Source organism: Phyllostomus discolor, chromosome 4 (assembly GCF_004126475.2).
Source record: "Phyllostomus discolor isolate MPI-MPIP mPhyDis1 chromosome 4, mPhyDis1.pri.v3, whole genome shotgun sequence".
Classification (NCBI taxonomy): domain Eukaryota; kingdom Metazoa; phylum Chordata; class Mammalia; order Chiroptera; family Phyllostomidae; genus Phyllostomus; species Phyllostomus discolor.
This window is the reverse complement of record NC_040906.2, coordinates 149,226,847-149,238,908: the sequence shown is the minus strand read 5'-3', so window position 1 is coordinate 149,238,908 and position 12,062 is coordinate 149,226,847. Positions and strand designations below refer to the sequence as shown.

The following is a 12,062-nucleotide window of genomic DNA, read 5'->3' as shown; positions in this document are numbered from 1 at the left end:
GAATAATTTAACAATGCTAAAAATTTCCCAAAGTGTTATATTTCACTGAACACAACGATTTAAAATAATTAACATGTTCTGATCTGCAGATTCAAATTTTAGGGGGTTTGGAAGAGGGAGAAAACACAAATTTTTAACGATGAAATCTCAGGCAAATTTAGGCTGGAGGAAAAAATGTATCTCAACACAAATGACTGAGAAAAAGTATACCATGAAAAATACATAATTTATGATTCTTTTTTAATACTTAGGCATTACATTCCATATCAAATTTTACCAACATGCTATTCTATAAATTCATATTTATTTTATACCATAATTTGATTTCTCTTTTCCATGCTAAAAAGCCCACTCTTCCATAATAACTTTTAGCATACAGAACCCAAATGTAAAAAATTTAACTCAATGTTGGCAAACTCTTTTCCCTAACATATAGGAGAACAGTTACAAAAATGTCTAGTGGTCAATTTTATGTTAAATGAGCAAAGGAAAAGCCCCAATACATTGGCATTTTCACTTAACAGTGGTTCATCACTAAATTCATCAGAAATAAACCTACTTGCTACTGCACTATATAGGGCAGTTCTGCCAAATGCCTACCTTTAAAAGCTAGATCAACTTTGAAGAAAACTGTACGAAAACGTAAGTTGTTAACAAAAGTTTAATATTAAAATTACTCAAAGTTAAGTTATTGTTAACTTAGGAAAAAACATGTATTTATCACCCATAAGAACTTTTATTTTAATAAATAACAATGGATTTACCAAAGGATAGGGATTTTAATGTATCAAGTTTTATGCATATTGGTAATAAACCTTAAGGAGGTAAAACCAACTATTCAATATAACCAATTAGGCCCTAAAAATAAAACTATAACACTTGCTTATTTATTCAGAGTACCAGCAATTTCAGTTAATGTTAAGTGCTTCATTTTCCCCACAAATCTGATGTTGCACAGGGAATAAACACATTTTCATACCATCACAATTTCATCAATACTCAGGCTAATAATATTGTGAATGCAACTGGTTTATAAGAAACACAAAGTCAAAAATCAATTCTACCATTTATGGCAAATAGAAACAAGTCAATTTGAAAGGATGTTGTTCTTTTGTTTCCAGTACTGATTTTAGTTGGACTTCAAATGAAGGTCATAAATGCTCCTGAAATAACTTCTATCTGTGGCTATGAATCCACAGTATAAATATGGTGAATAAAGCTAAACTATAAGAGCTAACCATATACTGAATAACCAAAATAATCAACTGTAACAACTAATACTGCTCTGGAAGACCAATCTAATGAAAAAAGCATCATTAGATATGGTGGGAAAATACAGACAAATCTGTACAATCTAACATCTATAAACAGTAAAATCAAAAAATCCAACTTCCTTATAGAAAGTGTTTCATCTATGTAATTATAAATGTTAAGGACTCTTGCATTTTATAAACACAAGATGGGCTCAATTTGATGATACCAATTTTAAGGTTTATAAAAATGTTTAAAAAAATTTTTCCACAAAAGTTTATACAGTTTAAAGCTATACACCAATCTATAAATCTCAGAATATGGAAAAACAAACCTTTGTAAGATCACATGTATAAAACAAGAAATGAAATGTGATTTTATTTAAGGCAATACTGGGCTACTTCACAAATCACCACCTCAAATATTTACACTGCTCCACACTACTAGTTTCTATCACATTCACAAAGGATTTTTTTTAATACCAAATGTTCATAATCTCTGATGTAAATTTATTCACATTTCCATTATATTTCAGGGACTCATATGTATCCAATTAGAAGCACTGGGGGGAAAAACTGTAACTATAGGAAACTGCTAAAGAATCTGCTTTAATTTCACATGAATACCACCCCAAAATCCTGGATGGCGAATTTACAAAGCAGAGCAAGGTGCTGCTATAATATGCCTACTTTGTGAAAAGTAATTTTGAGATCTTGTAAATAAATGCTTTATGTAAAAATCATTGAACTATGGGAGAATTTCTAGTTTTCGTTCAAAAATCCTTAATTTAAAACAATCAAAGTTTTAAAAACTTGATTACTTAGTTAAAAACTAAAATTCCAAATATAAACGTGTCATTTAATAGTTTAGAATTACATACTGCTGGTGGCAGCAAATGATTTACAATAATAAATATATACAAAAAGGATATCTACAAACAGAGTACTGTTATACATGAGCAGTGACCTGGTGAAACATATCAATCACAAAGATAATTCATTTTCGTTCATAAAAAGGGCAATTGGTTGATAAAAATTTGAGGTTAAGCTCAATATTTACATTAACTGAAGTTTTGATTCTGTTCTTCAAGTCCCATAGGGATAAAAAAAAAAGTTTTACACGACAAAATGCCATGTTTTTTTTTTTTTTCTTTTTTTTTGGCCAGGTTAATTCATGTCTACAAAAAATAAAAAAGTTTCACAATTCTAGCATGCTTGATGACTTTCTATTTAAAATAAAATTGTAAATGATGTGTTTATAGTACATTAGTTATCAGTACTGCCCTCTCCCTGTGGCTTTACCGATTTCTTTCATAACAGACACATCTGGATCATTTGAATGTACTTCAAGTTTTTTCAGACTGACGGTAGGTTTCATTTCCTGAAGTTGCTTTAAGACAAGCTCAGCGCAATCTTTCAGAGTCTTGTCTAAAACAATTTTTACATTGTCACTGCACTGAAGCTGTGATGGATTGGCAAACTGTACAAAGGTTTCATTTTCTTTATAAGAACATATATGATTTCCACTATTCACAGCAGTTTTGTCAATATTTTTTCTTGAATTTGAATGGGATCCTTTTTTATTTCCACTATTTGGATGGTCTTTGTCAGTATTTTTCTTCTGCTTCACTGCAGACTCCTCAAGAAACTTCAGAAATGATACTTCAAATCCCATTGGTTTAAATGAGCTCCAGTCAAAAGATGCAGGATGCTCCTCAGTGGTTTGAATTGCAACAGCAGTTTCTTCTTCTTTATGCACATTACTTAACTCAACTGCTGGTGCTGGTTCAGCTTTTTCAACTTTCCTCTTTTTATTTTGGGAGACATTTTTTTCTTTATTAACTCTTTTCAAATTACTTGCTTTTTGCTTTTCTGGCTGGCAGGGAATATCTTCCTGAATATCACTTTTTACATTTGAAGAGGTATGAGCTTGGGTCTCCACACTTGTGTTGTCTTCATTAATTAATTTTGTAATAAATAATTCTGTTAGCTCATCCATTTCATCTTTTTCATTTTTTACAACTTCCTTCAGTGGAACTGCAGTTGTTCTTGAGTTATCATTGCTCTCTGATACACCTGTGTCAGATTCTTTCACATCATTCTTATCAGTTTCTTGCTGAGAAGTTTCCTTTAATTGTGAGTTGCAACACCGTTTGAAGACAATAAGAAGATTGCGGTGTTGTGATGTAAATGCCTTAGATAACTTATGGCATTTATAATGCCTAATTATATTGCTTTCACTTGTAACAACTGATGTACACCCCTTTATCATACATGGATACTGGGTTACAAATCTGCTTGTACATTCAGATAAGGCATCGTTTCTAGCCTTTATAGAATAGACATGCTTTCCACGTTTCAGAGAATAAGGCTTATTTTCTTCAATTTGTACAATCTTTGCATTCTTGTTTTCTATATTATTTTTTTTCTTTCGTTTGGTCTTAGGTATTTTGGTTACTTCCTTTCCAGATCTGTGTTTTGTCCCCCGATGTTTGGACTTTGTCTTTTCTTGGTTTGCTTTGCTTGATATATTTTCCTGACCAGGTGTTAATCTTCTTGGCCGAATCAAATGAGCTTTATGTTTGTCATTATGCTTATTAAAAATGTGTCGAAGGAGATTAGACCGAGTTGCATATATACGGTCACAGCCTTCACAGTCACACTTGTATATGCCATCTTCTTCAGTTTTACTTCCCCTTATCCCAATTCCATGGTCTGCCTCAAGATGAACAACATAGTTCAAATATGTCGTAAATGAAGATTTACACTCTAACTGGTCACATGAAAATTTCCCAACATCCACAGAAGCAGTCATACTTTCAATTTCCTCAGGAGTCATTTCATGAAGTTTCATATAGTGTTGTATCAGGCCAGTAATTGCTTGGAAAATTCGAGAACAGTCACTCACCTGACATCGAAATTCTTTCACAGTTTGTTTAGTTTCAATTTCTTCACTTTCTTTACCAGCTTCGCTTTCCTCTTCGACCTCTGCAGAAAATGCAGGCAAATCTGATTTGTGTACAGCCTGGTAATGCAGAATTAAGTTTTGTTGTATCGTAAAGGCAGCAAAGCAACCCTGATGAACACATCGATAAGGTCTGTAGGGACTATATCTTGTTGGGAACTCAGGGGACTGGGAAACTGGCTTCTTACGTTTTTTCTCCTCCTTTTCTTTTTTATGTCTCCTAATTTTTCGTCCTTTGGTTTGTATGTTTGTGAGAGAATTTGTGTTACATTGTCCAGAAATAACTGTAATCACCTGTGAAGAACTTTCTGTTTTTTCAGGACTTTTTTTCCCTACAAGTTGTTTTTCTGGAATCACTGCTATATTACTGAAGGCATTTTCCTTCACTGCCCCCAATTCCATAGCAGACTGGAGTTCCCTTTTATTTTCCTCTGTCATAACTAGCTGTCTTTTTACTTGTGTTATTCGTGGGGCTGACAAATTTTCACTCTGAGACTTTCTTCCATAAGGTCTTTTTATTTTTAACTTTACCATTTCCTCTGTTGTAAAATGATGTACCAACTGACAGTGTGCCCGGAGATTAGAATTTCTTGTAAATGTTTTCGTACATGTAGGTACTACACATTTAAATGGAGCAAATTTCAATTGATTCTTCTTAATTTCAAGAATCATCTCTGGAGTGTACTGATGAATTTTACCATAGTGCTTAAACAGAGCATCCTTTGTCATAGCACTGTAATTACAGCCTTGGTTTTGACACACAAAGGGTTTATTAACTTTGTCACTGAACTGAATATTATTTAGCATTTCAGAAACTGGCTGAACAACTGTAACATTTGGAATTGATTTAACAGGAGTAGGAGCCAGTGTCACTGACGTATTTATTAGTACACACTGGGGTGCTGGAGTGGATAGGTCATTTTCTAATTTTAATTTCTGTAATCCTTCTAAAATTTCCTGCATTTTATCCTCCTTATGAAATACTCCAGACTGAGGAACATTACTTTTTGCTGGCATGACACCCATGAGGGAGGAAAACTGAGAAGTACCAGGTAATTTGTTACTTTGTGCAGTGTTCAATGAAGGAAGCTGAATGGTATAATTTATTTGAGCATTCTGTGATGTTTCGCCAACACCCTGAGATCCATTTTTTACCTCAAGTATTTGAGAATTCATAGCACTTTTAATAATTTCAAGAGTCTTTTCAAAATTTTGTATGACACTGTCTTCAGAAATCTGTAAGTCAGAATTTACTGAACTTGTGCATGAATTCAAAGCCATCATTTGGGAATCACCATTTTCAGTTTTTAATGGTAAAGGAGCTAACACTGTATGAGACTCAACATTGGTTTTAAAGTTTTCTTTCACATCAGTCATAAATAACTGATTGTCAACATTATTTAATTTCTGTGTTAGATTTTCCACCAAACCCTGAGGTTCACAATTTGGAATTACATTTGAATGAAGGTTAGCAGTTGGTATTTCAATACTCTTTGCTATAAGTCCCATTGCTGTTAAGTCACTTGTTACCAAGTTTTGGGAAGCATTGGGTGCAATTAATGGAGGAGTAACTTTCTTTCTTCTCTTAGAAGCACTGTTCCCCTTTTTATTTAAATGACTGGACCTTGTGTTCTGAGGACCACTTATAACTGAAACACGTGAACTATTATTGGTAAAATTTTGTGGTGGCCCACTAGAATTAGGGAATGTACTAGAGCACAGACCATTTTCAACAGTTTTTAGTAGTAAGTCATTTGTTGGAAAAACAGGCAAACTGCTGCATTCCTCAATGGAAGGAGTTTTGGAGTTTGGTGGTCTATTCTGGTTTGTCAGGAGGGGATTAGGGTGGCATACAGTCTGCAACAGGGGTGGTGGCGCTGTTGGATTTGGTATCACTGTCGCATTTACTTGTGCTGCATCTGAGACACAACCTGTTGGAACATGAAGCATTTCGGTACCTTCAAATGTACTAGGAATGCCAGCAGTTTCCAAAGCCTGTTTAATAATTTCACTTCCTTCTTGACTAACACCTGTACTAAAGTTAGTCACACCAGTCCTAGGAAATGCATTTGGTAAAAATGTTGGCCGATTTTCAGCAGCAAGAAGTTGCAGGAATGATGGATCTTTAAAACATGCTTCTGGATTGAAGGTAGACTGTTGTGGCTGCTGCATATTTACTGCATTTGTTGAGAGAATCATGCTGGCAAGAAGAGAAGGCTGTCCATTACTCTGTAGAAGTTCTTGAGCAATCTCTGCTCCATCCAGTGGTTTACAGTAAGATCGCTTAGATAAGTGTCCACCCAGAGATCTGGGATTGGTAAAAGCTCTGTAACACCTGCTACAGATAAATTTCCCATCTCTGATAATTGCAGGCCACTTAGCCCTTTTATTGTGCTTCGGTTTTCTTTCCTTCCCATTTGGGCCCCGCCCACGGTCTTTTTTAACTTTTTCGGGAGCAGACTGTTGGGCACTGGTGCTACTGAAGTCATTTGCAACATTTACTTGTGAGGGAAAAACTGCATTTTCACCGTTGCCTCCTTTGAGAAAGGAGGAATTAGTGCTTCCCTCAATCTGTGAGGAAAAATGATTTGTATTATTTTCCAGTTGGGAAAAAACAGAGTTAGTTCCACTATCTGCTGGTGAAGGGAAGAGAGACATTGAACTACTTTCTGCAGGTAAAGGGAGGAAAGGATCTGAGCCACTGTCAATATTCAAAGGTAAAACTGTTTTGGTTAGATCTTCCATTTGTGCTGGCAAGGTAGTATTCGACAAATTTTCCATCTGGGAACATAACATACCACCACCACCTTGTTCATTTTTATCCTGAGAAGGTATATTTGGATTTATGACACTTTCCACTGAGGGTAACAGTGGAGTTGACACACTGGCTAAATGAGCTGGAAAAATGGAAGATGAGACGTCCTGCAACTGATCTGAACAAGTAGGATTCCCATTGGCTTTGGTCTGTGATATAAAAAATGCATTGTTAGAGCTGCTCACCTGTGATGGCAAAAAATAAACAAACTTTCCATTATTTGGTGCATTTAAGCTGTTAGATTTCTGACCTTTCTTACTTTTGCACTGCATTTTAAATGCAGCATACTGGTCAGGGTGTGCCGTCTTCATGTGTTTCCCAATACTCTGTGAAGAATTATATGTTCGAGTACATCCCTCAACCTGGCAACTGAATTTCTGAACTGGTGCTTTTGGAGGCACTGATGGAGTTCCTAAAGAACTGCTTAGGTTGGGCTGTGATGGAACAAATGCGATACTTTCTAAAGTCTTTAGAGGTAAATTGCAAAGATTGGATGAAGTTTTAACATTACCTCCACATTCAAACTTGGATGTTGGTAAACTGTTTTGAAATCCTGCCTGATTTTGCACAGAAAAGTTCATCAAGTTGTTCACTTGTTTTTCTAAGTTTTGTGGGGAAAGGTCTTCTATTTTGAGGGTTTCTGAATTTACTAAAGGATTCTGAGTAATCTGGGCTTCATTAAAGCAATCCTGTTCTTTTCTCTCCTGGAAACCTGGATGACACAAATCATTACAAGAATCTTCAACTACTGTGCGGAGATTTGTGACCAGTGATTCACCAGTGTCTCCCACAGTTGAGTTTTCTTGCTTTCCAAAGTTACCCTCAATGCCCTGATTGAGGGACACCTTAATGGACACAGCTACTTCACTGGCCTGTAGCAGAGGAGTAGTAGCAAGGTTTTCCAAACCATTTGACAATGGTTTATCAGCATGCCTGAGCTCAGAAGCAGAAATCTGGTCTTGTTTGGCCACAGGTGATTCTGCCTTATTTTTATCCCAAGTATCACCTCTATCTGCTGATAAGGTATTGTCCGTGTTTTCTGAAGAAAGCATAGATCTTTCTTTCTCGGTGTTCCCTTCTGAGTTCTGATTAATTTTGGTAGGCTGAACAGAAGCTCCAGAGGAATTAAGCTGGTCTTCTGGAGGAAGCACTTTTTCAGGAGTACTATGATCATCCAGATGCTTTTCTAGCTCACTCTGAGAACGATACACTTTACCACAACCTGTGAACTTACAAGTATAGGTATTATAATGCTGTGCTTCATGATCATATAGTAAGTAAGCTTCTGAAAAAATTCTGCCACATTTAGGAAACATACACTTTGCTCTAAAGACTTGATGTTCCTTTCGGTGAGTTAAGAGCTCTGCGTAACTATTAAAACCAGCCTTACATTTCATCTGTATACAGATATATGGTTTACTGCCACAATGCATCTGTAAGTGATCATTGAGATGAGTAACACTTACAAAATGCCGTCTACAGTACTGACAAATAACCTTTTTGCTTTGCATTTCAAGAAAGCGCTTGGCATCTTCACTATCCTTATGCCCCTTTACATGAGCAATTAGATTTTTAAAGTACTTAAAGCCCTTTTTACAAAAAGTTACAGGGCAATTAAATTCGTTGACAGGTACTGGTTTCTGGGCTGGGATCACTTCTGGCTCATAAGATTTATCTTTGTCATCATTTTCATCATCTGAACCATCATTGTCATTAAATACTATAAAGTCTGTTGAATAGAGGCTATTCTTTTTTATAGGCCGCTGTTCCTGCTTGGCCACAGCATTAGTCTTCTGATTTTCATTGGTAGTTGTGATCTTAGGAGGCCTTCCCAATCTTCTTAATGGTTTCATAGCTGCTAGTCTCTCTTTACTAGATTGTTTAACATGCAGTGTGACATGAGGGACAAAAGTTTCTTTAGAATTAAAGTTCTTTGCACATATGGGACAACTGTAAATCCCATCTTTGTAATGTTTTTGAGCATGTCGTACTATTCTATGACCAAGGAATTCTTTGTCACATAGCACACAGTACTGCATGTAGGCTTGCCAATTCCGAAACCTAGCAGATATAAACCCCCTCTCTCTTAACTGTTTTATCTCTTTCTTCTTCTGCTTTTCATCACAAAGAAGGCCAGAGTTAGCACCAATTCCACCAGAAAGTCCATTCACAGAAGTTTCTTTAATCTCTTCCTGGTAGTCTACTTTCTCATAAACTTCACTATCATTTAGTTCATCAATTGAAGACACAATGGATGCTTCTTCCCCCATTAATGCAAGACATTGTCGTTTTAAGGTTTTCCAATCCCAGAATTCTGGATCAAAGGGCCATTGTGTTTTTAATACAAGTAAGAGCTCACAGCGTAAAGAATTTGGTATTGGAAGATTCTCTTCATCGTATTTCTGGTCTGGCTGGTTATACAGCATTTCCACAGCATAATATGCATCTACTGTAGGTTCAATAAGAAATTCACTCAGTTGACAAGCACGTTTAACTTCCAGATCATCAGGTAACAAGCACGAAATGGTCTTGCAAATAGATATTTTCACTTCAGTATTTTCTGCAGATTCCAAGCGAAGAGCTTTTACACACAGTTCTATACAGGTAGCAAGTCCAGCCCCTTCAGTCTGTGAAAAAAAAAAAAAAAAAAGAAATGTTAACCTAATCTACACTAATCAACAGAGATTTGTTAATTTAGTAATTTAAAATTGAGGTTTGCTTTTCTCAAATTTTCCAACAGGCAATATATGACAAGATGTTTCTTTATACCATTGTGGCTCGGGGGTGTGTGTGCACGTGTGCACCTGTGTAAAGAACTGTATAGAATAGCAGCAAAAGCCATTGGCAGCCAAGATTATCTAATAACTAGCAAACTGGGAAGTTATTTAACTTCTCTGTTCTTTCATATTACACTTATAATATAAGTGATCAAAACAGCAAAACTTTGTAAAATTGCTGGTATAGTTTGGTATGGTGCCTGGCACACAGTGATTAATAAATGCTAGTAACTTTATCACATATCTCATTTCCTAAGTTTGCATTTCTAACCCTTCTGAAACAGTCTTTTTATCTCAATTACAATACTGAGAATGTCCCTGTATCTCCTGAGTAATGAAAGGAGATTTTCACTTTTCACAAAATAAAGTTATTTGCTCTGTAACAGTGGAGACTCTAATTCTATCGCAAAATTGAATGCCAAATTACCTACCTCAGACCAGCTTAAGAAATTAGGAGAAGGAGGAGACATAAACACTTTTCCTTTTGAATTAGCATCTTGAGCTGTTATTATAAGATAGCAGTAATGAATGTAAGAATCATTTGAAAGACACATGTAGTGAAGATAAAATGGGTTTTAAAAGTCTAAAATGGAACATAAATCTATGAAAAATAGGTCAGTCAAGAGATGTGGCCATATTTATGAGGATGAAGTATGTGTGGTATAAGATCAAAAGGCAAGAAAAGAAAGTAAGTCAAAAAGCTGATGGGTCTGTATTTTTGCAGATTAAGAAAGAAAAGAAAATATTTACTAAAACAGAAGCTTAGATTTGTGGGCCAAAAAGAGAGTGAGGGAAGGAGGCTGGGACACCGAAACTGGAACTGATTTAAGAAAAAAGAAGGGCACAAAGACCAAGAAGAAAATCAAGAAAAGAAATGGAAAAACGACAATATGAAAACTTATTTTTAAAAGAGACAGTGAAGAACAACTGGGAAAGAGATGGAACTGATGACTGTCTCTAACTTTCACATAAACTTGTATCATTATTTTATATTATTTTGGGATACATCTGAGCCAGAAAACTTTTAGAGTAAAAACATTTGCATTTCTGTTACTTGCACTAGGCTACTAATATGCATATCAATTCCTTTCTCCTGAGATGACAAAAACCGATAAAAAGAAAAAACCTACTTACTGCTTAGAATGAAACTAGAATTACTTCAGAGAAGAAGGCAACTGACATTTCTATTCGAATACAGTCTGCTCTTGGACTCAAGAGTTAATTTCAACTCATTAAGGGCAAATAGCTTAGAATAAATTTGCTTTAAAAATATCTTTATGTTGTAAATAAATTGGAAACCTTAACAAGTTAACATCAGAAAAATAATAAACCATATCAAAATTTTTATTGAGTTTTCAACTTTATGTAATTAAAAATTAATTTTAAAAATAATATTCAAATCACAAAATGGTTATAAAAATGTTTTTAAAGTTGAGTCTGAAATCACAATTTTCCATAAATACACGTGATAAGACAATTAGTCCATGAAATCTACTTAATTGCTAGCCTCATTTGATAAAAGTACTAATAGCACCAGCTTAAATTTGAGCCACAGGAACAAAAAATCAAGTGGGATCAATTCAAAGGAAAAAAGACACAAATCCCCATTTCTGGTACTTGCATAGCGACAGGAAGGCTTCTAAAGACTTCAAGTTTTACCTTCGGTATCCATTCCTTTTCTGTTCCTTTCCTTTGGCTGCCTAATACCCTTTTTAAAAAATATATATTTTATTTATTTATTTTTAGAGAGAGGGGAAGGGAGGGAGGGAGAGAAACACCATTGTGTGGTTGCCTCTGGTACTCCCCTCGCTGGGGACCCAGTCTGCAACCCAGGCATGTGTCCTGAGTGGGAATCAAACCAGCAACACTTTGGTTCATAGGCTGGAGCTCAATCCACTGAGCCACACACACCAGTCAGGGCTGCCTAGTATTCTTGACCCAAAGTTACCCAAGGCTTACATGATGGTATTAGCTCCCCATGCACATCCCATTAGACCTTTTCCTAGCCATCCGCAGCATCATACCTTACCCTGCTTTCAAATTCTAACATTGTTACTTATGTATTTCAGAATTAAATATAACTAAGTATGGCATACAAAAGGGTCTTCACAATCCAAGCCATGTCTCATCTTGTCCAGCTTCACCTTTTACCTTTCCTCCTACCCAAACAGCCTACGATTCCAGGTATAACCGAGGAACCTTACAGCCTCACAACTTATGGTATATAAACCACTGGGGGTTGGAGCAGCGGAAGA

The 12,062-nt window shown here is 35.6% G+C and overlaps 1 protein-coding gene across 2 annotated transcripts in view; it reads right to left on the bottom strand.

Annotated features, from left to right (window-relative positions):
- Positions 1-223: 223 nt before the first annotated feature.
- ZNF292 (zinc finger protein 292) overlaps positions 224-12,062 on the bottom strand; it is an 86,127-nt gene continuing 74,288 nt past the window's right edge. For both annotated transcript variants that reach the window (XM_028508888.2, XM_028508889.2), the window contains one exon: positions 224-9,657. In XM_028508888.2, coding sequence (XP_028364689.1) covers positions 2,524-9,657 — 7,134 coding nt within the window. In that variant the 3' untranslated portion in view covers positions 224-2,523. The remainder of the gene's footprint in view (positions 9,658-12,062) is intronic.